General features: G+C 44.6%; 1 protein-coding gene across 2 annotated transcripts in view; it reads left to right on the forward strand.

Annotated features, from left to right (window-relative positions):
- The first annotated feature begins 433 nt into the window (after nt 1–433).
- ETV5 (ETS variant transcription factor 5) overlaps nt 434–22,300 on the forward strand; it is a 66,581-nt gene continuing 44,714 nt past the window's right edge. The window contains exons 1-5 of one of the 2 annotated variants that reach the window (XM_032298347.1): nt 434–529; nt 5,122–5,240; nt 5,376–5,463; nt 5,594–5,641; nt 5,735–5,785. In XM_032298347.1, coding sequence (XP_032154238.1) covers nt 5,196–5,240; nt 5,376–5,463; nt 5,594–5,641; nt 5,735–5,785 — 232 coding nt within the window. In that variant the 5' untranslated portion in view covers nt 434–529; nt 5,122–5,195. Of the gene's footprint in view, nt 530–1,967; nt 2,140–5,121; nt 5,241–5,375; nt 5,464–5,593; nt 5,642–5,734; nt 5,786–22,300 lie in introns of those variants that run through there. The other variant, XM_032298345.1, reaches the window with a different exon arrangement.

Raw genomic sequence — 22,300 nt, forward strand, 5'->3', positions numbered from 1 at the left:
GAGACTTAAGGGTGGAGGAGTAAGAAAGCCCTTTTAGAAAAATGAGTTTAGAGAGCAGGATGACATGGGATGGGATAGAGGAGGAGTGGGAGTGGGAGTGGGAATGGGGGTAGACGAAGCTGGGGAGGAGGAGGATCTGGGAGCTTACCTGCACCCTGCATGGAGCTAGGGAGATAGAGCTGTCAGGAACATCAGCAATAAGCCCAGAGCACAACTGTACCAGTGTAAAATCTCCAGCCACCAAACAGAAATGGTACCACCTGGGGAAAGAGAAAAGGCACTAAGGGAAAACTGAAGTCGGAAGCAAAACGTTCCACCAGTAAAGTAGATCTCAAGGAACTGCCTGTTAAATGTTCAGAGCACTTTCCACTCTTCAAGTCCTGCCCCTTTCAGTCTTTCAAAGCCAATAGCTTGAGTGTGCCTGGTCAGTGCTGAGCCAGGACTGCACACGGGGGCTGCAGGTTGCTCAGGTGCACATCAACATTTCAAGGGCTGTATACGACAGACACAAGTGCAGATAGGAGAGAAGGTAGGCAACCTTTAACTTATTTATTTATTTTTTTCTAAAAATCCACATTGCATTCCCCACAAGGTGGGGGTGGCGGGCGCAGGAACTGCCCCAAGGTTGGCCACCCTGGGACCCCCATCGCTAGGGGTTCTCTCCTAACACTTGGCATCTTTCCTCCCCACCGCTGGCACGCGGCGTGAATGGCAGGGCACTCCAGCAGGACGAGAACAGAGCTCCCGCACAGGCCCCCAGCATCCCGGAGAGAAGATAGAACCGCCCCGCGGTCTTCACAGGAGGGGGTAGAGGGGGCGGAGAGGGGAGAGGATTGTTTGTTTATTTGTTTCCCGGAACACCCTGTTAAGAATCTCAGCAATTGCAGTTAGTGCCCTATCGTTTGGCAAGCAGAGCCGCTTCTCCTCGTTCCCAGCTGCACGGGATCTAATTCGCAAATACACCATCTTGCATTCAACACTTAAATGGAAAACAAGCAGCCCGGGGAGGGAGGCAAGCGGTCTAACTCCGCAAGCCGGTTTCGCAGGGATTCAGGTTTCCGGGTCGGTGGACTGGCTGCGGCTGTCCCCGGAGAGGATTTCTTTGAGCCCGAACCCTGTCTCCCCGCGACTGCCGAACCCACCCTGGCGGAGGTTACGAGGCGCAATTAAAGAGAAGACGGGATTTGGTCGGGCCCTAGGCCTCGCCAGTACAAAACAGTAACTAAAATCTGTTTGAGAGCTGAGATTTTAAAAGGAGAGGCTGCTTATTCTTCCCACTGGAAACCTGGTTAAAAGAAATTAAGGTCTCTCAAAGGTAACTAAGATTAGAGGGCTCGGTTTCCGTTTTCTGTGTTTCCGTGGGCTAAACGCCCAGGTCGGTCAGCGAGTCTCTCTGTGTGGAATGACGAATTCCTCTCCCCTGAATTCTAAAATGGTAACTTTGCTTGGTGCTGCAGCTGCGAACGTCTGGCGCCAAGCGACCCAATCCCGGTCGGGGCTTCGCTGGATGGAGAAGTGGGGGTGAGTGGGAAAGGGGAAAGAGTCACGCCTCGGGGAAAAGTCGGGAGAGCGGCGAGAAGGGAAGTAACAGCGGCTCCTCCCGGCCTCGGCCCCTTTAAGTGCTTCACTGACTCAGCTAAGCTTCCCCCTCAGGTCGCGTTTTTTATGAATGAAAAACGTCCTTACATTCATTATATAAACAAGCCTATGCTGATTGGCCGATGGCCCCCGGTGCATAAATTATGTAAAGCAGACGCCTGAGGGGGTGGAGAGAGATGCACCGTTGGCCAATGGGGGCCGGAGTTGATGGGGCGGCTGGGCTGGATTTGCCCGCAGTCAGGGTAAACAAGAGGTGATGGACAGCCGCGGGAACGGCCTCGGGCCAATGGGAACGAGGCTGGGCTAGGGCCGCGGGCCAATGGCGGCGGGCGGAGCAGCGGACCGCGGGGGGCCGGGCCAGCGCTCCAGCCTGGTTGGCAGCTGCGGCGCAGAGTCCAGCCGCTGGTGCGCGGAGCGGTTCACCGTCTTCGGAGCGGTTCGGCCCAGCCTTTCGCCCAGGAGCCCAGGCCCGGTGCGCGCGTGCGTGAGCGCGCCTGCGCCGCCGGGGCCGCTGCAAGGCGAGGAGAGCGGCCGCCTCAGGTGAGTGGGCTCTGCGGGGGAAGGGGGGGAAGTCGGAAGGGGCGTCCGGCCACGGGTCCAAAAGGCCCAGCCGGCGAGAGTCCACGGGCTGATTCAGAATCCTCAAAGTCGGGGTGCAGTACCTGGGGTGGGCACCCCCGAGTTGACCGCCCCCTCCCCCCGAGGCCCGGTCCCGTTTGGTTCCTGTGAGGCGTCGGGCGGGTACGGCTAACGGTTCCGGAGCGCGGGGCGAGCGGCTTTCCGCACGTCGTGGGGGAGGCGCCCCGGAGCGCGAGTGCGGGGGCTCCCGGGTGGATGGGGGATCGCGGAGTTGCGAGGCTCTCGCCGTCTCTGGAGATTCGAGAGCCCCGAGGGGACTTGGAGGCTCGCGAGAAGAGACGCTCGGCGGAGCTCCGCAGTTGGGAGGAGGGGGCGGGAAGCAGTTCGAGGGGCACGTCTGAGAGGCGCTGCCCCCCAGAGCACCGGGAGGGGGTAAATGACACAGGCAAGTGCAGCTGCGGGGGCGGGGGTCGACCAGGAACTTACGCAGGCCTTGCAAGTTTCAGGTGGTGGAAAGTGGACGTCCAGTCGCCCTGCTCCCACCCCAGCAGGCTGAGGGCTTCGGGCTGCGCGGCGACTCTCGAGAAGAATCGGGGCGCACCGGAACAGCGGCCTGGGGATGATGGGGATAACACGGGTGTGGAGGGGGTCTCACCGAAAGATGCTGGAGCCTCGCGGTTCTGGCCGCATTTTCAGAGGGTGGAGAAAACTCATTTGGGGGGGGAACCGAACTCCTGGTCGAGGAGGGGTGCCTAGAAGAGATGTTGGGGGTGGGGGTGGATTGGAAGCGGGTGGTAGCGCCTGGCGCCGCACCTCGTTTTTATGAATGTGGGTGACTTTATGAATGAAGCGGGTTTCTTTCGTTGGCTCGCTGCTCCCTGCGGCTTTTTTTTTTTTTTCTTCCCTTTTTGTGAATGAAGCATTGAGCTTTCTTCCTAAAACGCTGGGGTGAGGGGCCTGCGTCGGAGGCTGGGCGTGCGTTGGAAGTGGGGGCGGGGGCGCAGCTGAAGGAGTTTTCATGAATGGGGAAGGCTGGGAATTGGGTGGAAGTGTGTCTTGTTTTGTGAATGGGGCCCAGCGCGAGAGATCCAGTTACAGCCTCTACCTGATGTGGCGGCCGCGGCTCGCTCTCCCATTCATAAAACCGGGCCCGCTGCGCGCCACAGGGGAGGGGCCTGGATCGCGCCGCTGCGCTGTGCTAAAGTTTTCCTGGGGGCGCCCGGGGCGCGGGTGGTGGGGGTGCAAAGGAAGTGGTTTAAACTCCTGGATGAACTCGAGCCTTTCCTTCAGGCTTTAAAAAAAATCATGCTTGGAATACAATTTTTCTAGCTCTGGAATGTCTCTTTTCGGTTCGTTTATGGCAGTTTATTTCTTTTACATTTTTAGAAGATTTTTTTGTTCTTCCGGGTGAAGTATTTCATCATGAGACTGAAAAATATCTTCCCCTCTCGTCTCCTACTCATTGTCCCTTTACCCCCAACAGACGTTTACAAAATGTCTAAGGCCACGATTTAATCTGACATTTTCATAATCGACAGAGCACCGTCTTTCATGCCCCTCAACTCACTGATGAGGTTTCTCAGATTTGTATATGGTTTGGTGACATTTGAGAGAGGCTTTATTCTGAATGTTTCTTATGCTGTTTGGACGGGCACGCAGGCAGGCTGGCGCAAGTGTTTTTCTACAAAGTTATGAACTGTGTGCTATTTTACTCCTCTCTTTTCTTTGACTTTGAAAATAACCTGATTACTTGGGCCAAAGTGCTGAGGAGGCGGCTGGCTGTGAAGGGTTTCCTTGTATCCTGCTCATTTATGAAAAATTTGATATGCTATACACAGTGTGAAAAACATATTGAATGGAGTTGCCCACTGGGGGAAAAGTTTCCTGTTTAAAATTTGTGTATACATTAAACAAAAGAAATTGACCTCTTAAGCAGTTTAAAGCTGGAGTGAATGAAATTAATGTTTTTCCACATTTTGTTGACTTAACGGTGTTATTTGGAGGATAAAAGTGTTTAGGAAGATGGTACCTTCCTAAAATTGTTACTTTATTCCACCCACATTAGGAGAAGTTTTCTCCCTTCTGACCGCGCCCTTTTTTCCCAGACTCAACACCAGTCCTGAAATGAGTTTCATTTCGTTTGGGGTGGGGGGAGGATAAACTTTTAAAACCTGAGTTTTTAAAGCCCTTTGGTAGAGATGCATTGTAAACACATACGATGGAATTAGTTTTTTAAATCCATTACTTCTCATAGACATTTTATTCTTTTAGAAGTTGGAGATGTCACAAATATCTCTGTAAGCAGCCAGAGAGATATTTGTGACATTACAGATGCCACATCTATTTAGACTTCTTTTAAATAGAGTTTTGTGTGAAGATAAGTATACCTCTGATGAATTTATTCCAGGAACTATATATAGTGTTTTAATAGTGACCTACAAGATGCTTTTAGAAACACCATGTATGTCAAATCTTTAATTGCCAATAATTTGGAATACTGTACTTAAACCCAGTTTCTCTGCTTCCTGATGCTATGCTGTCAAAAATTAAATCATCTCTTTTTTAAAAACTCTACTATAAATGCCCTGGAGGATGTGAGAGAAACTTGGAATCACCCTTTTATAATGAAAATAAGGTTTTTTTTTTGTTTGTTTGTTTGTTTTTTGGTAAAGGACAGGCAGTAGCAAATCTATATTTTAATGATTTTTAAAAAGAAAGAAATGATGACTGGATAAATGGATTTGGCACCAAGTACCTCATGCACCTCTGACACCATTAATCAAGCCCAGGATTGGTCTGTAGAGCTTACACCTTGAGTAAAGGTTTTAAGTACTTCACAGAAGGGTAATAATTTTGCATAGGCCCTAAAGGAAAAGCAGTCTAAAATTGTTTCCTTTCTTTTTTCCCCCCTCTTAGTTAAAATCTCCCAAATTCATATTACAGGAGGATCCCTTTTCCCCCAGAAATTACTCAATGCTGAAACCTCTCAAAGTGATATTAGAGACGTTGAAAGCGCCATGGATGGGTTTTATGATCAGCAAGTCCCTTTTATGGTCCCAGGGGTAAGTTTATGTGGCTTTTGGTTGGTTTTGTCCTCCCTCTTTAATATGAGTCATCACCCTGTTGGTTTAGTGAGTCGACCCCCTTTGGACCTCTTCACTACACTTGAGTCTGCACTGTCTGTTGGCCTCTTTCAGAAATCTCGATCTGAGGAATGTAGAGGGCGGCCTGTGATTGACAGAAAGAGGAAGTTTTTGGACACAGATCTGGCTCACGATTCTGAAGGTAGTAAAGCTTTCCCTGCCTATGTTGTGGCTTCCCTGCCTATGAGTGACTGCAGCATGTAGATTCTTCCCCGTCTCCTCCCTAGCAGAAGAAATATCTTCATTCTGGGGTCTTCTGTTTTCGATTTCAGAGTTGTTTCAGGATCTCAGTCAACTTCAAGAGGCTTGGTTAGCTGAAGGCAAGTTTCATGGATGTCCTATTTTCCATATAAAACATTTTACTGTGCTTTTTAATAAAACTTAAAGGTCTAAAATAAAAATCTATTTTCCAGCACAAGTTCCTGATGATGAACAGTTTGTCCCAGATTTTCAGTCTGATAACTGTAAGTACCTTTCTGGTGATGGCACATTTGTTCTGAAATTGTTTGGTCTCGGATCATCCATGTCTAGAACATGCTTTTTTCAGCTATGGCCAGATTTAGACAGTGGTGTGCATTTAGTTTCTTCTAATGATTCAGAGTTAACCCTGGAAACTTTTGTTTTATTTCTTATTAAAATTATTTCTAAAGTGTTTCTACTCTGTTGTAGGTTAGACTTACTGAACATAATTTTATCCTAAATTTCTTTTTACCTTAAGAATATTACAAAGCCGGCCAGGTGCGGTGAATCATGCCTGTAATCCCAGCACTTTGGGAGGCTGAGGCAGGTGGATCACTTGAGGGTCAGGGGTTCAAGACCAGCCTGGCCAACATAGTGAAACCCCATCTCTACTAAGAATACAAAAATTAGCCGCGTGCGGTGGCAGACACCTGTATTCCAAGATTCTCTGGAGGCTACAGCAGGAGACTCGCTTAAACCCAGGAGGTGGAAGTTGCAGTGAGCCAGGATCGCACTCCCCTACACTCCAGTCTGGGTGACAGAGCAAGACTCCGCCTCAAAAAAACAAAAACAAAGAAACAACAGAATATTGCAAACCTTTAAGCACAAAATTATAAATTAACATAATATTTATGATGTTGGACCAAGCATCTATTAATCAGACATTGTTTTATAGTTTTTTAAAATTTGTTTTATAAATTAAGTCCTTGATGTAAATCGTGAACCTGACATTTCTCTTTCTCTTAAAGGTGCAGAAAATAGTTAATGGAAAACTCCTGTTAACTTTGGCTTCATCCAACACGTTGTCAATTTTGTCTCTACTCCTAAGCTGACAAGGGGTGGTCACAGGGTGGCCTGATTTACTCTTATTTTTCATGTAGTTGCTGTGGCTTTGCTGTTTAGAGAAGTTTTTCTTAAAATGGCCACTAAGTGCTCATTACTGGAGATAATAAAATGCAGTGGGAACCTCAAAAGGTGGCTTTCAGCACTGGCAGGGGCATGGTTAGCTTTACCCTGATCTTTGGGGGCTGTCCTCAACAGGTTTGGGAGCTTTTATGGTCTAGGCGGAGCTATCAAGGACAAAGCTGGCTGATGAAATTTGAGCAGCACAGGGCTGCTCTAGAGAGCATTAGTCACTGGCGAATGAGCAGGTTTAAGAGAGGCCTGGAGAAAATGCTGCCTCTCTTGAGAGTTGCATCATAGAGAAATTCATGTCTCTTAGTCATAGTTTATAATAGCAAGCACCTGAGCCATGCAAGGACTCAATTTCTCATTTTGGACCAACAGACTCTTACCAGCTTTGTTTTATCTCTGGGTAGGTGGGTGTATGTGTGTAAAAATGCCACTGGAGAGAGATTATCTTAGGTCTCTCTCTAAGTAAAAAGCTGGGTATTCCAAATCTTTTAAATATAAGAACAGAGGTACCAGCTAAACATTCCTTAATGATAGGCCTCATGTCCGAGGCACAATGCCATGAAACTGTAGAAGGGAATAAACTGTAACACACAGATGCATGCTTACCTTAGCTTTGTCACAGCTTGCTGCGAATGTGTTGTAGAAGAGAGTAAATGCATGTTAATTATTGCCCTTTGATTGCTTTCAAGTGATTGGGAAGCTTGCCACTGAAAGACTAAATAAAGATAACCCAAAGTGTGTGTGTGTGTGTGTGTGTGTGTGTGTGTGTGTGTGTGTGTGTGTTTGCAAGATGAAAGACAGGATTTGTAATCCAACTTTGTTCTGTGTTGACAATTTGGCCCAGCCTTACCAGTTCCTGCTCAAAGCAGCATAAACTGCAGTCTGTTTGGGAGGTGGCTTTCTTGGCAGAGGTTCTTTGAAATGCTTTTATGACACTTTTGTTTGTTTCTCTGTAACCCAAAAGAGTCAAAAGGGAGATGAGATGGCTGCATTCAAATTGATTGCATGTGCTGAAGCAAGGGTATGTTCTTTGTCAGCAAGCAGGATTTATATTTGGAGAGATATTTATCTGTGGGGTTAGGCTAAAATGAAGAAATCAATCAATGTGTTTTGACTCTTTAGAAGTCATTTCTGCTCAGCAAATAGAACGTGCTAAGTTCTTTAATTAAAATTCCGTACCTTAAATGGAGGTACTTTGGGAGATGTCTGCTTACCAAGTATGACATGTTTTTTTACTTTGCTTACTTTTTGTTTTAACTTCCTAAGTTGAGCCTTTCTATCTTCTAAGGATAAAAGAGGTGGTTGACTAACCTAGAAAAGTTCTTCTAAGGATTCTTTCCTCTGACTTTATTTCTTGAGGCAGAGCATGTTGAAGGGATAGATTAAATGGAATACCTTGCCTAAGAGGCTAGGCAAGAACGGAGATGTGGGTGGTGCATCTCTGAGCCACTCATTCTTGCTGTTATGTTTGCCTGCAGTTCAGACTGACAGCAGAAGCACTGGGAGGAGCTGGCAGAGCCCACAGCTGGCTGCATGCATGCACTTCTCTATCAGCACTTTCCACAGCCTCGAGTTCAGGACCAGCTTCACTCCAGTCATTTTCTTGAAGAGCCCGTGATTTTTTCAGGGGAGGGAAAAAACTCATTCAAATATAATGAAACCTTATGAGTTGGTTTGACTCAATAAATGAATGAATATAAGCCAAACGTAGATTTGCCAGTGGAAAGCAAACCTTTTTCCTGCAGTATCAAAAACATTTTTAACAAAAAAACTTTTTTTTGGGACGGAGTTTTGTTCCTGTTGCCCAGGCTGGAGTGCAGTCTGCAGTTGCGCAATCTCAGCTCCCTCACTGTGACCTCCACCTCCTAGGTTCAAGCAATTCTCCTCCCTCAGCCTCCTGAGTAGCTGGGATTACAGGCTCCGGCCACCACACCTGGCTAATTTTTGTATTTTTAGTAGAGACAGGGTTTCACCATGTTGGCCAGGCTGGTCTCGAACTCTTGACTTCAGTGATCCACCCACCTCAGCCTTGCAAAGTGGTGGGATTACAGGCGTCATGCCCGGCCTGCAACAGGTGGTTTTACCAGTGGCCACTGGTAATAATCAGACTTTCCTATTAATAATGATTTGCTAATTTTCCATTGTGTGTGTGTGACTATTGTATACATGAAAGAGAAATACTAAGAAATGTAGGTAATATTTTTATTTTGGAATGTCAGTTTTAAAGATTATGGCTTTTTTTTTTTTTCTCTAAACAGTAAAAGTTCAGCTTTTAAAGAGATTATAGTTTCTAAGTTTCTCAAAATTGGGTTTCCTGCCCATAGGGATACATCCTTAAGTCTGATTTGAGTGAATGAAACCATTGCTTTTATATCTTACAGAAACAAGCAGCTTACTTCTAGCTGTACAGATTTGAGTGAATGAAACCATTGCTTTTATATCATATAGAAATGCGCAGCTTACTTCTAGCTGTACAGATTTCACCTCTGCCTCACAAATATAGATATCAGTAAAACATGGAAACTCTAAAAGGTCAAATTCAAGGGAACAGAAACCTATAGATCATAGGGATTCTACCACTGTGCTTCATTGTCCCTTGGTCCTAAGAAGTAACCCTGAAGATCTCAGATAGCTTGGGTTGGATGTCCCTGGTAGAGACAGTCTTGCCCAGCCCCCTCCTTTCACAGCAATTTCCAGATAGCTGGAGAGACTGACCAGTAGTGGTAACAAATGGGAAGGGTTAGGTGAAATAAGAAAAAGATTTATATAATCTTAAAGAAGCTCTCAAAGCTATAGAGCCGGGGAGTAATGGCATGTTAAAGTATATTGAGGGCTTTCTATCATTTCAGATACCTAGAGATGGTGTTCAGGAAAGCATCAGAGAGACCTCTGACTGTCCAACACTCAGTTCTTTTCCTTCTATGATCCTGAGAAAGTTAATACCTTGATGCTTTGAGTTTTTCCATCTAGGATTTAGAAGAGAGAGAGCAATTATAAAACAAAAAAATTATAAAAACTGACATATTTAGGCTCACACTCTGTAACCTCACCACTTTGGGAGGCCAAGTCAGAAGGATCGTTTGAGCCAAGGAGCTCGAGATTGCAGCTGCAGTGAATAGTGATCATATCACTGTACCCTAGCCTAGGCAGCAGAGCAAGACTCTATCACTAAAAAACAAACAAACAAACAAAAAACTGCCATGTTTCCTAGAAGACTCCTTAGTATGTATACAAATAGAACTGTGTACATAGGTCCTATATATTTATAAAGAAGTGTTTGTACATGTGTATATATCTATGAAAGCATGTATGTAGCTAAATGTATACCTTAACACAGAGCTACTAAGCCAGGGAATCTGGGTCCGTGCATAGATGTGTGTACATCTTTACTACACATTTTCATAGAACTAACTATGCCATGGATAAGATTGAAACTCAGAGTGTTTCAAAGTGGGGTAAGATGATGTGTTCCATTCATTTTTCTGAACTGATTGCTTGGGTACTTAAGACTATATTACTAGATTTTAGCATATATAAATAGCAGTTTTTTAAATACACATTTCAGTTCTGATTTTTAATCTCACTTATTTCAGTTATGATATTGTAAATATATACCTGTTAGCATCTTGAGTAACTAAGATATCTGTTTTATGCTGAAGAGAGAGCATGATACAAATCTTATTTCAAAATCATGGCCTCCATACCAAATATAGCCTAAAGAATTGTTTTAAGATCCAAATGACCCCATTTTCCCCTCAAAGTGCTCTTTTTAGATCTGTGTTTCAAAAAGAATGGAACAACGGGAGGAAGTACAAGTAATTTCCTAAGGACCAGCTAATTAACTGATAAAATCGACTTTTCATAAATACATTGCAATAGATGGCTGGGGAAATAGAATTAACTGTTATGACAGCCCTGGAACCTAAAACACATTGATCTTAATCCTGTTTCATGATGATATTATTCAGCCGGATTTCTTCATTAATGTGTGAGGTTAGTATAGCAGAGGCAGTGCCTTTCTTTCGGAGCAGGTACATCATTTTGGTCTTTGGTCGTAGGTGTGATGTAGCAAAATACCACATTTTCTTGCTTGGGCCACCTCTATTCAAAAGGATCGTCCTAAAGTCTTTTTGACTGGCAAGGTAAGAAGGAAAACAGTGGGCACTTTAAGAGGTTTGAGGGAAAATAAGGCCATTGGTTTATATTTTCAGGAGTCAGTAGTTCTGAAGGTAGAAAAGAATGCTGAAGAAAGCATGAGGAAAACATGGGGGAGAGATTCTTTGACTCCAGGTTTTACAGTGTTACTTTCAAAGTGTTTATTAGCTAGCCCCGTATCTTACTGCTGGGAGAGTGCTCAGTGATTTGAAATCCTTCCTGTTTTAATAGCCTCGAAGGTTCTTAGACTCCATATTCTTAAGGACCCAAGATCTCCAAGACCTACAGTACCCATTTATCTAAAGGAGCTGTCTGTTTTGCAAAATCTGCTTTCGTCTACCTTTAATTCAGTTAGGCCTATTGAAAACTGAATTTTTCTCTTACTCTTCTGTGTCTCTTTGCTCTTAGTCGTCTAACAAAACCCAGTAGGCTTACCAGTCCTTTGTATTTGGTGAGAAAGACTTGGATTGGGGAGTTACATCTGTGTCAAGATCACTTGTGTAGGTGCCAGAAGTAACAAAATTCTGGCATCCATCAATAAATTACCATGTATCCCCTCCTCTTCAGCATTCTTCAGTTTTACAAGAGTAAGACATGGGTAGCATAATGAAGCTGAAAATTTGTACTGTCTCCCATTTCTACCAGCTAGTAGTATCATTGTTTTAATTTCAGCCCCAGAAAAAATGCTCCTTGATGTTGGGGTGGGGTGTGTGATTCTCTGCTGAGAAACTGTTCCCTCCACACATTTCTTGGGTTTTAGTGGTGGTAAAGTACATCCAGCCTCAGAGGCTGACAGCCCCCCTCTCGGGCATACGGCTGCCCTTGAGGCAGCTTGGGCCCCATCTGTGCCCTGGCACACAGTGCTTCTTCACTTGGAATCCAAGGAGCTCAGAGGCTTGTCATGTTGCAGCTCCTAGCTCTTGGACAAGTGCCAGGCATGCTGATGCCATTACCGGATTAGGTTGCTTTTTTAAAAATTCATTTTGTGAACTCATCAAGCTGATTTAACAGAGGCTTTGGTCGTCAGTTTCTATCATTGTCCTATCCCTCTAGGCTTGGCTTAAAGGAGTGGCAAGATACCAGGCCCCTAGTATGTGCCCGCACTAGTTATAGTGTATTTGTATAAATTATAACCATAATGTAAGTACACCTTTGAGCCTGGCAGGCAAATGACAGTGGGCTAGCAACTTAGATTTTAAAGGGAAAAGAATTCCACATTAAGAGGACTCTGTACAGAAAATAAAGGGGCTCCCTTGTTTAAAGGAAAGAAGCATCTAGAGGAAAATTGAAGCAGAGTGTAAGATTCCAGGGAGCAGGATAAGATCTAGCTATTAAGAGGCCAGAAGTTTGAGGCTGATCTGAACAGCCGAGGCATGGAATGGGGAATCTGTGGTCAGAAGGACTTCAGAGAAATGCTTCCAGTGGCGCTGAGTTTGCTGGAGGGGATGTGAGGGCAGGCAGTGAGAAGCAGACATAAGACATTTGAAAATAGCCAAATATGTGATGAAAAAAAGGAAACAGCCATGAGCTCAAGTGTATCTCCTGGGTTTGCTTTTCATAAAGAAATATGCTTTTCCTTGAAATAAAGTCTGGTTGTCAGACCAGCTCCATCAGCTTTCCCTCAGGGTGATTATTGAAGGTTTGGAAAAAAATATTTAAGAAATGAAACCAGTTTTTTGTCTTGTACTTTGCAAAGTCTTGGTGTACATTTCACCCTCCAACCTTAGATCGCCACCTTCTTCCCTTCTGATGCCTCACAGCATTCAGGGAGGGTATTCTCAACTCTTCAGGCTGGATCCAAAGCCAGAAAAGGAACTGTGAAATTGTCGTAATAGGTAGCTTGTCCCCTCCTCCTCTGCAGCCAGAAAATCTAGTAGTGTCTCCAGAGCCATCCTCCCCTGGGGAGGAAGCCAGGTGGCTCCCGATGTAGCTACCAGCAGTGAAAGGGAAAGAAAGTCTGGAGAGGCAGGCTTCCAGAGAAAGCTGTCCCCTCTAATGCAAACCAGCTCACCCTGGGGCAGGAGAAATACCACTGAAGTCTGTTTCTCTCAGCTGGTAACTACAGTCAGATTCTGAACCCAGCTGCACAGGATAGTTTTTCTTTTGCCTTTCCCCTTTTACCAGAGGGCACTTTGTGACCTTACTTGTAGCGGACTTTTGCACGCCCTTGCAGATTTCCAAGGGTCTTGGCCGTTTCAATCCTAGGAAGGGCGCACAGCAGGCCAGAGCCCCTGCCGTGTCTGAATTTCTTACATAAACACAGCATACTGAGCGAGCAAGCGTCCCTGCGGCGACAGCTGGGCGCTGAGCACTATTAGGTCTGTCCCAGCTAGCAGAGCTGCAGATTCCCCCTCTTGCCTGAATGGAGCATTCCAAATTGGTTGTGAATGGAGGGCGGGGCTCACTTGCAGACTTTTTCAATGAATAACCAGACCCCATTGTGCAGCCTGTGGAAAAACAACCAACTCAAACAACACTGGGACTGTTAGAAATATGCTTGTGATTGGCAGCTTGGAGAGCCTCCAAAATTAGTTTCCTTTGGCTTCCCTGCTGCTCCCTGCTCTCCAAGCCTGGGCTTAATGGGGTTTGAGTTTTCTTGTAAGTGCTGACTTTAACCCTTAAACTGCCGGGCTGATGGCCTGGGATTATGGGGAAGAGCTGCTGCTGACCCACAAAGCCAGTGAAGCCCACTCCCCTTTCTTTGTGTCTTATTTTAGACTGTAGCTGTCCAAAGGGAGTGATAATAGAGGAGAGGGTGGTTTAGCTTCCCCTGGAGAGGGAGGTGTTGAGACTTGATCTGAGGCTGTTACCCTTTTATCTCCTTTCCGTGGGGCTGTGGCTTTAGCTCCCAGTTGAGGATTCCTGCCTGCTCTTCCCCTCTGACCTCCCCTCCACTCCAGGCCTTAACAACCCAGGTGTTTGCCTGTCACGACACAGACACTTATTGCTTAGGCTTACAATTTTAACACGGGAGAGACGAAGTTTTAGTTTTTCTACTCCTTTACCTTTTCTCCTGTTTAATTTTCCACTGTGGTCAGATAAGTATGATTTTTTTTTTTTTTTTTTGAGACAGAGTTTCGCTCTTTTTACCCAGGCTGGAGTGCAATGGCGCTGTCTTGGCTCACCACAACCTCCGCCTCCTGGGTTCAGGAAATTCTCCTGCCTCAGCCTCCTGAGTAGCTGGGATTACAGGCACGCGCCACCATGCCCAGCTAATTTTTAGTATTTTTAGTAGAGACGGGGTTTCACCATGTTGACCAGGATGGTCTCGATCTCTTGGCCTCGTGATCCACCCGCCTCGGCCTCCCAAAGTGCTGGGATTACAGGCGTGAGCCACCACGCCCAGCCAAGTATGATTTTTTTAAATGACCGTACTCAAACTTTTCTACTGAGCAATGGGGGAACCTCACTGTGGCTGCAACCCTTTCACTGCACACTAATCAAATGCATTGCCTCCAAAAATGAGTATCTTTGGAAGTACCAGAAAAACCCAGCCTCTGAGCAGTCCCCAAACCAAAGTAGCCTCATCATGCCAAAATCAGGCCTGGTTTTAAGTGTACACATACCTCAAAATATCATCAACCCCTGATTGATTGATTGATTCATTGGCCAAGAGGGTGAAGGGGATGGTCTTGCTGTGTTGCCCAGGCTGGTCAGGAACTCCTGACCTCAAGCAATCCTCCCACATAGCTGGGATTACAGGTTCAAGCCACCACACCCAACTGCTTCCACACTTAAACATCCTCCAACATCTTACCCAGCAGCTCACAGACACACTCCCAACGTGCTCTGTGGGAAAGCCCAGGGACGTAGGATGAGCATAAATGGGACAATCAGTTAAAAGGCGAAAACAAAACTTAATAGTAATGATCCAGAGCAACTTCCTTGGGATTTTAAAGAGCTCTTCTTAGTTCCTTCTCTTCATCCTCACAACCTTAATATGGCAGTTTGCACTTGTGTTTTGCTTCAGGAATTTTTTTCCTGTGCTATAAATCGGTCTTGCAAGCATGCCTTCCCTTCCCTATTAAAAAAAGAACAGGCCTGGGCAGATTGTCCTTTTGTGAGAGAGTTTGAAACCTCTCAGGAGGTAACCCTAGATATCAGCTGTGTAGGAGGATGCTGATACGTGTGCTTCTCCAGAGGGGCTGAAAAGGACTTTGCTTACATAAACACTTTTCAGCGGAGTGCCTGGAAATGCATTGTAATGGCCTGCAAGAGCACTTAATGAGGGTCTTTTATACTTTTCCCATAGAAAAGGTAGAAAAGAAGAGGGAGGATGTCTCTTCCACATGGTCACCCACAGTAAAGGCGAGATCCTGGAGCCTACTCCAAATTTCCTCATCTGAATTTTATTAGAGAATGATTGAGGAGGGATAACTTTGCTGTGCTGTGCTGTGCTGAGGGATATCTTGACTCAGAAAATTTCTGCTTCTCCTCAACTCCCTCTTCATATTTTTCTTCCCCAGCAGCCATGGAATTTTATTTCTTCTGGAAGAAGGTGAAGACAGCATAGGGTTTTGAGGTATTCGGTATTTTGACAAATAATCATCATAGTCCCTGCTTCCTAGTTTTTATTCCTATTGAAACAGGAAACAAATCACATTTCTTAGGCTCTAAGTGTCTCCAAAAGCAGAGAAGCTCTCTGTCACGTGTTTCTTTATGTCCGCCTCGTCCACAGTGCCTGCTCTGCACACTGGACACCTGGCAAGGACAGCCCGCACACCACCGCATTCTCTACCGCATGCCCTTCCCACCCCAGCTGCCCCAGCCTCCAGCTGGTGGGGAGTAACTCTGTAAAGGGTCTCAATCAAACCCAGAATTCTGAGAGTCCTTGGGATGACCTTCTGGATAAATAGAACAAAAACTAGTGAGGGCTATTTCTCATTTTCTGTTTCCTCTTTTAAACACATACACTAGCCAAGTGTTGCTAGGCTGCATTTAGACTTTGAGAAGCTAATGCTATGTTTCCCAGTAAGACTGCATGTGCTAGGGAGCAAGTCACAGTTTAGGCACCCTTGACGTACTTGCCGAGTTTCTGCTTTTAGGAGAAGTGGGGCTATACATAGAAGGGCATAGTTCTGGGGGAAGAAACTCATTTCTCTAGGGTTTGGATTTTCTCCTGTCAGACTTTAAGGATGAATTTTCAATTTGAAATTAAAGATAAGATTTTGCACAGTGCTTAAATCCTATTTCAAGTACTGTTAACATTTCACTTTAGTGCCAGTGTAGATGAGAATTATGTAAGTTGGGAGTAAATTATAGAAGGAATGTTAAAGCTTAAGGTTTAGTTTTGTGATTTTTTTCCTTTCAGGAAAAATGTCCTGTTTCCCCTTATCCTGATTGCATGATCCACTGTGAGCAGCCCTTCATGGTAAAATCCACTGTGGTTGATGTAAGGTCACAGCACAGGAAACCGCCCTGTCATCTCTGATAACACTGGAGACAGGAGGACAGGGGTTTCCTTAGACCTCTTTCTCAATCTTGAAAATAAAACCAATAGTTGTCTATCATATTTCTACAGGTTGAATATTAAAATTCCTTAAACAGCTAGCTGCCCAAGGAAAGTAGTAAAACACTGATTAAAATAATGCTCAGATCCCCCTTTGAGGTAATCAGGCCAGTCCCTGACTTTTTTTTTTGAGACAGAGTTTCACTCTTGTTGCCCAGGCTGGAGTGCAATGGCACAATCTTGGCCCAGTGCAACCTCCGCCTCCCAGGTTCAAGCCATTCTCCTGCCTCAGCCTCCCAAGTAGCTGGGATTGCAGACATGTGCCACCACGCCCAGCTAATTTTGTTTTGTTAGTAGAGACAGGGTTTCTCCATGTGGGTCAGGCTGATCTCAAACTCCCACCCTCAAGTGATCGGCCCGCCAAAGTGCTGGGATTACAGCTGTGAGCCACCACGCCCAGCCCCAGGCCTTCACATTTTTTTCCTGCTGGTCGCTTAAGCATGAAAGTAACCAACACTCCAGCTCTGTGGCTATAGGTCTAAAAGAACCCAGCCTATGGTAGTCAGAAGGGGGCGGTGCATTAGAATCAGAAGAACCCCTTGTTTTTGTCTTGACTCTCCTGGAGTCAGCTCTGTACTCACAAGTATTTTACTTGACTGTTAAATGCTTTGGTTTCTCCACATCCCACAAGTTCTGAGATGCAACACTCTTATGCAATCAGAAATATTCATCCTGTACAAAATATTTTTAATGGAAGAGCCCCATATCTACTAATACATGAGGCTTACCTCAATCAAAGTTGGTCCAGTTCTTTTCTAATCTCCTTTTCTGACCTTTAATTTTTCACGCTTACATTCAAGGCATCTAGGTTTCCATTTTCGGAGTTCTGAAACAACAGTCCTAAATCGTTAGGCTAAATGAGTCCTTTGAAGAAAAGGAACTGTACAAATCCAAGCTGTTTCCAGAAAAATGCTGAAGTTAGAATATGAACTTAAAGGAAGTAAATCTGAAACTAGTTCATTTGGGTCAAAAAGTTTCTCTACTACGATTAACATTCAATTTTCTTCATTGTTTGATAACAGAGGTTTTCTGTTGGGAAGTGACAGTCTGAAAGAGGCAATTTTGTCCCACGAATAAGATACAGCTATTCAGTGATAGATAATCGTTCTTACCCACAGGTCACCATCTGTGAATCAGGTCATTCCTGATTTAATACTTTACACCCAGGGATGGAAGGCTCTCCTCCCATCCATGACCACTTATTTTGGTAGGAGGAGCAGAGACAAAACATTAATACAAAGAATTTCTTTGCTTGTGTTTTAGCCAGAGTTAGAATAGAAAGCTTTACAAACCACCCATGTCATTCACTATTAGAAGTGAAGAAAGGACAAGACCAGTATCCCAAAAGCCAGTCCTCCTACTTGATGACCAAAGGCATGACCTGCCAACTTCTCTACCCTGGCAAACTTGCTAGTGCCCCATAGGTCACCCTTGATGACTCTTTTTACCCTGAAGGCCTGCAACAGGCCCGTTGCCTTGAGCTGTTTCCTGGGCCTTCTCAGCCTTTGGAGAGTGGGAGCAGCTTTCAGCCTCATGCAACAGAAAAGACAGATGGTGTTCAGGACCATATATGCTCTTCCTAGCCAAATCTATCGCCCCACCCATCTTTCCCCGTCTGTCCTTGAGGACCTGCGTGTCATCTTAGACCCGATCCATCACATTTCTTCTCTCTGGAAGGAGTCAAGAGGTAGGGCAAGTCTTGAGCTCCCCCTGGAGTTTGGAGTGCTCTCCACTCTTTGGCCGATCAGCCTGAGTTGTACTGTCCAGCCTGTAGGTTACAATTATATGTTAGACAGTAACCTCCCAAACTTACTTTCATGGGCAAAATTTAGTTTTTCGTCTTTTAACCAATTGTATTTCAGTTGGTGATTTGATTTCAAGATGCCACGTGCTGGTTCCACTGTCTAGCCGCTACCATTACTGTAAGTGACCATGGGAAGTGGGAGAGGGGAGGGAAGAAATTGTTTGCGGAACCTTGCAGTCATTGAGCCAGGCTTAGCAGAAGCAAACTTTAAACCACCTCCCCTCCCCCCAGGTCATATGAAGCCACTAAATAATATAAACCTTATAGTTCAAATAATAAGATTTTTAACGGTGTGAGAATGCTCCCAACTAAAGCCCTTTTCTGTAAAGTGTAACCTTCTTGTCAAGTCATTCCTCCTTCCCACAAAGAAATTAAAATTCCTTTGTAAGTATAAAATCACCATTTTCATGTTTCCTTGCTTTTACCCCTAGCCAGACAAGCTTTGTTCTGGGGTCTGCTAGAAGCTATAACCTGGGGGCCACCCAAGCTGGAATTGCTGATATGCTTTGGCACCTTCAAGCTGGATTTCTCCATTGTTGAATCTATCCTTTATCTCATATAGACCACATTCCAGGGAGCAATAAGGGCACAAAATATCATAACACCAGCCTTATACAAACACTTGACTCTCCAGAACGCTGCAGGATCTTGTCTTCAAAGCACCAATTCTATACAGCCAGCGTTTCCCCAGAGAAAGCAATGTTCTACAAGCACAATACATGATGTGTGTCACAACCTAGACCATGTTACTATTGTCTGCTCGAGTGCATAGCAGAGACTTAGGGTTATCTGAGGTAAACAAGAAATGGAGGAGTGGGAGGGAATGGCCTCATGGTTTTAATTGCTTCACAGTAGCAGTTCTGTCATCTGTTTTAAAACCCAGGTTTGAGGCTGGGTGCAGTGGCTCAAGCCTGTAATCCCAACACTTTGAGGGGCTGAGACTAGAGGATCACTTGAGGCCAGGAGATTGAGATCAGCCTGGGCAACATAGACCCGTCTCTATTAAAAAAAAAACCCAAACAACTGGATGTGGTGGCATGTGTCTGTGGTCCTACCTACTCAAGAGGCTGAGGTAAGAGGATCACTTGAACCCAGAAGTTTGGGGCTGTAGCGAGCTAGGATTGTGTCATTGCACTCTAGCCTGGGTGACAGAGAAAGACCATGTATCTAAAAAAACAAACAAACTGAAAAAGATAAAATGAAACCCAGGTGGGGGAAAGTTTATCAATAACTCTCAATTCCTGTATTCTGGGAGAAATTCCACTACCTTTGCAGGCAGCCTCTTAGAGATGTTTCAGATACTGTTCTCTGCTAATGCTATTTATACATTTTGAAAGTTGGTTCAGTTCTTTTCTAAGCTCCTTTTCTTCCCTTTAGTTTCTGTTATATTCAAGACCTTTGGATTTCAATTTTAAGAATTCTAGAGTAATCTTCCAGTGTCCTTAATAATTGTGTTTCCACCACCACACTTACAAACTGAAAGTGGGCTCTCTGGAGATAGTCTCTATCTTTCAAGCAAGGTGCCTAGCATTTTTTAACATGGCACTCAGCAACAAAATTTGTCAGCTTGCATTTCAAAAATCTTCCCAAAAAGGTCTTGGCAGTGGAATTTCCAGGCACTTGATATAACCTCATCTATTCTCATGGGCAAGAAAGGTGTCTCCTTCCCTTATTGCTTTTCCCACTGTGGCAAGACCTGGCTCTAATTTCATTGGCAATTATTTCATCCTGGTATTTCTAGCCATTTTCATGCAAGGCCATCAAAATTTCAGAAACTTGAATCTGGATCTTAGGTTGGTCCTATTCCTATACAAATGTAACCCTAACCCTATTTATTGAATCTGTCTTTCCCATAGTCCATGTCAGGATAAAAAGTTCAAAGCCTTTTATTTTAAGCTGATTGTATTACCCCAAGTTTCTAGGTCTAAACCAGGAAGAATAGAGTGGTTTTGTTGTCCACACGCCAATTCCTGAAGCCTCTCTTCTGCTGACTATAGTTTTTTCCCACTGCATGGGAGAAATCTGATTCCTAAAGCCAAATGTTCCAGGAACTAGCTTTACCACTCCCTAATTTGGCTCTTGCGTTACTTATTGTACAGAAGATGACAATTGGCCTTATAGGAAGGGCTTCTATTCTCTAACTGTTCATTGGTGAATTCTGCTACCTCATGGTTGATGCGATACCCTGGAGCCCTGAAATATACCACTAGGGTGACAGTCAGTCCTTTGGTTCTTGCTGAGAAAGAGGACAAATAGCAAAAATGCCCTGAAGTCATCAACATCATAACCGCCTTCTACCACCACGATTAATCGCTAATCCAAAGCCTGAATTCTACAGCTGTGCCAGTTCTGAAGCTATCTTTCCCTGTACCTGCTAATAGCAAAGCCTATCCCAAAGCATAAGCCTTACTTTCTTCATGTGGAACAATGCCCGGGACAAATGCAGCTGTTCTTGCAGAATGAGCCTGCCCAGAAATCTCAACCCTGGCATGTGGTGTGGCTGCCACTTGTTGGCTTACCAGGTGTTTGTCATGTCTCCCCTGAGTCGTATGGAGGGCCTTGATTCCACACTGAGGCCCAGCTGCCATTCTTGGTTCCTAAGACAAAAATTCACAGGGGATTTTTCCAAGCTGTTGTGCTTAGTTTAACACAGTTGAGGTCTTCAGTCCCATGTCCCTTTTCCTGTAGCCTGGTAAACTAGACTGAACAGTTGGAGCCCCCAGGCTCAGAGCAGCAAAAGCCTAGACCACCTATTTCCAGCTTCCTCTTGTCCTGGTCCCAGTCCTGCTCATGCTTTAGGGGTAGAAGATGCTAGCCCAGCTACTTTAATGAGGGAAGAAAATAAAGGAGAACCATAAGAAACAGGACTTTAATTCTGCCAACCTTCCCAAGTTGGTGATAGCTGCCTTGTGCTCTCTTGAGGACTTGGAATAAAAATTGAATGAGTTGTCTACCTGCTCTGGACAGCCTATTGTTCTAAACCTATTGTACATATAAATTCACAAGGAGTGGGAATTCTCCATTTTTTCTTAAGAATGTTTTGCAGTTGAGTTGGGCATGTATTTTAGTTCCTGTTACATATGCATTAATATAAATATAGAATTACTAATAGGTGTTATTTTTGTTGATAATTTTGCATTTGTATAACTGCTGTCTTTTTACCCAAGCAGTTTGGTGAATGTATTGGCAGCAGGCAGTGGTCACAGTGACAGCAGTGGTCACAGTGACAGCAGTGGTCACAGTGACAGCAGTGGTCACAGTGACAGCAGTGGCTGTTTTTATTGTGCCGTCTCTAGAGTGTTCCCTTGTCCTTTCTAAGTGGGCCAAAGCCAGCAAAATGTTTTGAGAACCACTGGCTTAGACATTAGGTGTGACCAGCATTTACCCTTGTGTAAGGCTAGGTTCCCAAGGCTATATTACCCTTCCAATTTGGTAACAGGCCAAGGATGGCTTTCTTCATGTGTCAATGTGTGGTTTTGAAGTTCTTAGCATTTCTACTTTTGACATGTTAGTCAACCATAAGATAAAGGAATTTTTTCCTCCAAATACCTCAGAGGAAATGGGATGTAATATCTCTTTTACTGATTGATTTTTAATACATATGCTACATTTGCTTCATCTCTGTGTATATATAGTTTTCTCTTTCTTAACCATGTGAAAGCTAGTTTCAGGCATTATAACATTTCACCTCTAAATACTCAGGTGTATGTCTCCACAGATTGACGTTCTCCTACATAGCCTGAGAAAATTAACTCTTATTCAGTAATATTTAGAATTCCCCAGTTGTCCCCAGGTATCTTTTATAGCAATGTGGCTAATGGTTTTGATTGAGGATTCAATGTAAAATCACACATTGCTTTTATCTTTATGCTTCATTTATCTTCTTTAATGTGCAGCAGTCTCTCTACCTTTTTTATTTTTTCCCATAACAGTGACTTTTTTGAAGTCTTGCCCAGTTGTTGACTTTTTTAGGGTAAACTTTCAAAGAATATAGAGAAATGCAAACAACATCCAGAAATGCTTCCCTTAGGCTGAGAAATCTTCAATATTGTTGATTCTCTCACTTCTCACATTCATGTATTTGTGTTGACCTGAAAACACTGGTGAAAGAACAGAGTGACACAGATGGAGATAATT

This window comes from Sapajus apella, unplaced genomic scaffold (assembly GCF_009761245.1).
Source record: "Sapajus apella isolate SASKATOON/1434 unplaced genomic scaffold, GSC_monkey_1.0 scaffold38, whole genome shotgun sequence".
Taxonomy (NCBI): Eukaryota; Metazoa; Chordata; class Mammalia; order Primates; family Cebidae; genus Sapajus; species Sapajus apella.